This window comes from Lactuca serriola, chromosome 1 (assembly GCF_051521515.1).
Source record: "Lactuca serriola cultivar US96UC23 chromosome 1, Lser_US96UC23_V15, whole genome shotgun sequence".
Classification (NCBI taxonomy): domain Eukaryota; kingdom Viridiplantae; phylum Streptophyta; class Magnoliopsida; order Asterales; family Asteraceae; genus Lactuca; species Lactuca serriola.
The window spans coordinates 38,134,559-38,137,009 of record NC_136408.1 but is presented as its reverse complement, the minus strand read 5'-3'; the positions used below and the strand labels follow the sequence as shown (position 1 = coordinate 38,137,009).

Below are 2,451 nucleotides of genomic sequence, written 5' to 3'. Positions count from 1 at the left end.
TCATCAAATCCATCAACCACATCCTCTCCAACATCCAAAAGTATCACCCCACCATCTTCACCTACTCCTACCATGGCAGACAACCATGGAGGAAATCAAAATCCTCCACATCCACCACCTGAACAAACCTTTAGACAATGGGCCACTCAAGATGTCAACCAACAACCTTTGTGCATAAATTACCCTGCAACAATCAACTTTGAACTCAAGTCTGGACTCATCCATTTGTTACCTTCATTCCGTGGTCTTAAGAATGAAGACCCACATAAATTCCTTAAGGAATTTCATGTTGTTTGTGTGGGTATGAAGCCACATGAAGTCACAGAAGTTCAAATCAAGTTAAGGGCATTCCCATTTGCTTTACAAGATTTAGCCAAGGAGTGGTTGTATGACTTACCACCGGGGTCAGTCACAACATGGAATGAACTTGCAAGGATGTTTCTCGATAAATATTTTCCAGAAATGAGAGCTTCAGCTTTACGTAGAGAGATAATTGGTATCAAGCAACAAAAGAGAGAAGCCCTGCATACTTATTGGGAACGGTTCAAGAAATTGTGCTCAAGATGTCCACAACATGGAATTACAGAATATCAGTTGCTGCAATATTTTTGTGAAGGAATGTCATCTTGGGATAGGAGATTACTCAATGCATCAAGTGGTGGATCTATAGCTGATAAGACTCCAATAGAAATCAAAGTTCTTATCAAGAACATGGCAGAAGAGTCCAAGCACACAGTCCAAGAAGAAGAATGGTACAATGATGCACCAAAAGGAGTGAAAGAAATTTCTACCCCAAAAATTGAAAGTCAACTTTCTGAGTTGACTAAGGTAGTAATGATGCTTGCAAAGGACAAGGGCGTGCAACCACCAACAGTTAGACCTTGTGGTATTTGTACACAAGTTGGACATCCAACCAACATGTGCCCTCAACTTCAAGAGGAAGATTATGAAGAAGCAAAAGCCATGGGAGGTTTTCTTGGATCTTGTCAAAGGGGATATGAGCAGCCACGAGGTGATCAAAGATGGAACAACAATCAAGGTTGGGGAGGAAATCAACAAGGGAACTACCAACCAAGTCAGCCACATCAATACCAACAAAGACTACCTTTTCCACCACAAAACTTTCAGCCAAGGCAACCACAACACCCTCCTCAACAAGCGGGTTCATCAAGTATGTCTTTAGAGGACATAGTAAAAAGTTTGGCAACTAGTACACAAGTTTTCCAACAAGAGACAAAAGCAAGCATAAAGAACTTATAGAAACAAGTTTCACAGCTTGCTATTTCCGTAAGCAAACTAGAACCTAAAGGAAAGTTGCCTGCCCAAACTGAAGCAAACCCAAGGCACAATGTATGTGCCATCACATTGAGAAGCGGGAAGAGTTATGATGGTCCAAAATTGTCGATTGATCAAAAGGAAGAAGAAATAGTAGTTAAAGAGATGACCAAAGAAGAGAAGGAGGAAGAGAAAACAATTGAAAAGAAGCCCTTCATCACTGATTCTAAAGCCACACCTGCTCCATTTCCCAAAAGATTAAAGAGCACGAAGAAAGAACAGGAGGAGAATGAGATCATGCAAATGTTCAAGAGAGTTCAAATCAACATTCCACTCCTCGAGGTCATCAAGCAGGTACCTAGATACGCAAGGTTCCTTAAGGATCTTTGTGTATCTAAAAAGAAATTAAAAGGAAATCAAGTCGTAACGGTTGGGGAGCATGTATCCGCGGTTTTGCAAAAGAGGATGCCCCCGAAGTGCAAGGATCCCGGTGTCTTTACCGTGCCTTGCAAGTTGGGAAATCTTTATGTACCCCGAGCTATGCTTGATCTAGGTGCATCCGTAAATGTCCTACCCTATTCTCTTTTCAAATCAATTGGTGTAGGAACATTGAGCAAAACCAGTGTGATCATCCAACTTGCTGATCGGTCTTTGGTACACCCAAAGGGAGTATTAGAGGACGTGTTAGTGCAAGTCGATGAATTTGTCTTCCCGGCTGATTTTTATGTCTTAGATATGGGATATGATGACTCTCCAAGTTCAAGTTCCATACTTTTGGGTAGACCTTTTCTTAAAACTTCTAAAACAAAAATCGATGTCTACAATGGAACTTTGAGTATGGAATTTGATGTTGAAGTTATCAACTTCAATGTGCATGAAGCAAAAAAGACTCCTTTTGATGTTCAATCTGTTAATTTTGCCAATTTGATCAATCCCTCAACAAAAAAAGGGTTTGAACTTGTCTAACAATGAATTTCTAGAATTAGTTTTGTCATGGAAACTAGACAGGGACAAAGCCAAAGAGCTTGCAAAGAAGTTTGATATGGATAATGAAGTGTTGGAGATTTTAGAGTTTATTGATGACAAGAAGCATGTGAGGAGTGATGATATGTTAGAGAGGCCCACGTATCCAGACTGAAGCACAAATAGTTGGGGTCCAAGTCGAGCCAACGACAT

The 2,451-nt window shown here is 40.6% G+C and overlaps 1 protein-coding gene across 1 annotated transcript; it reads left to right on the top strand.

The window, feature by feature from the left end:
- The first annotated feature begins 1,440 nt into the window (after positions 1-1,440).
- Positions 1,441-2,241, top strand: LOC145053843 (uncharacterized). The gene has a single exon (XM_079001954.1). The coding sequence runs from the start codon at positions 1,441-1,443 to the stop codon at positions 2,239-2,241; it is 801 nt and encodes a 266-aa protein (XP_078858080.1).
- The last annotated feature ends 210 nt before the right edge of the window (positions 2,242-2,451 follow it).

Bases quoted from the DNA above. Each gene is read 5' to 3' on its own strand.
- LOC145053843 (XM_079001954.1), top strand. From the start codon at position 1,441: ATGACCAAAGAAGAGAAGGAGGAAGAGAAAACAATTGAAAAGAAGCCC.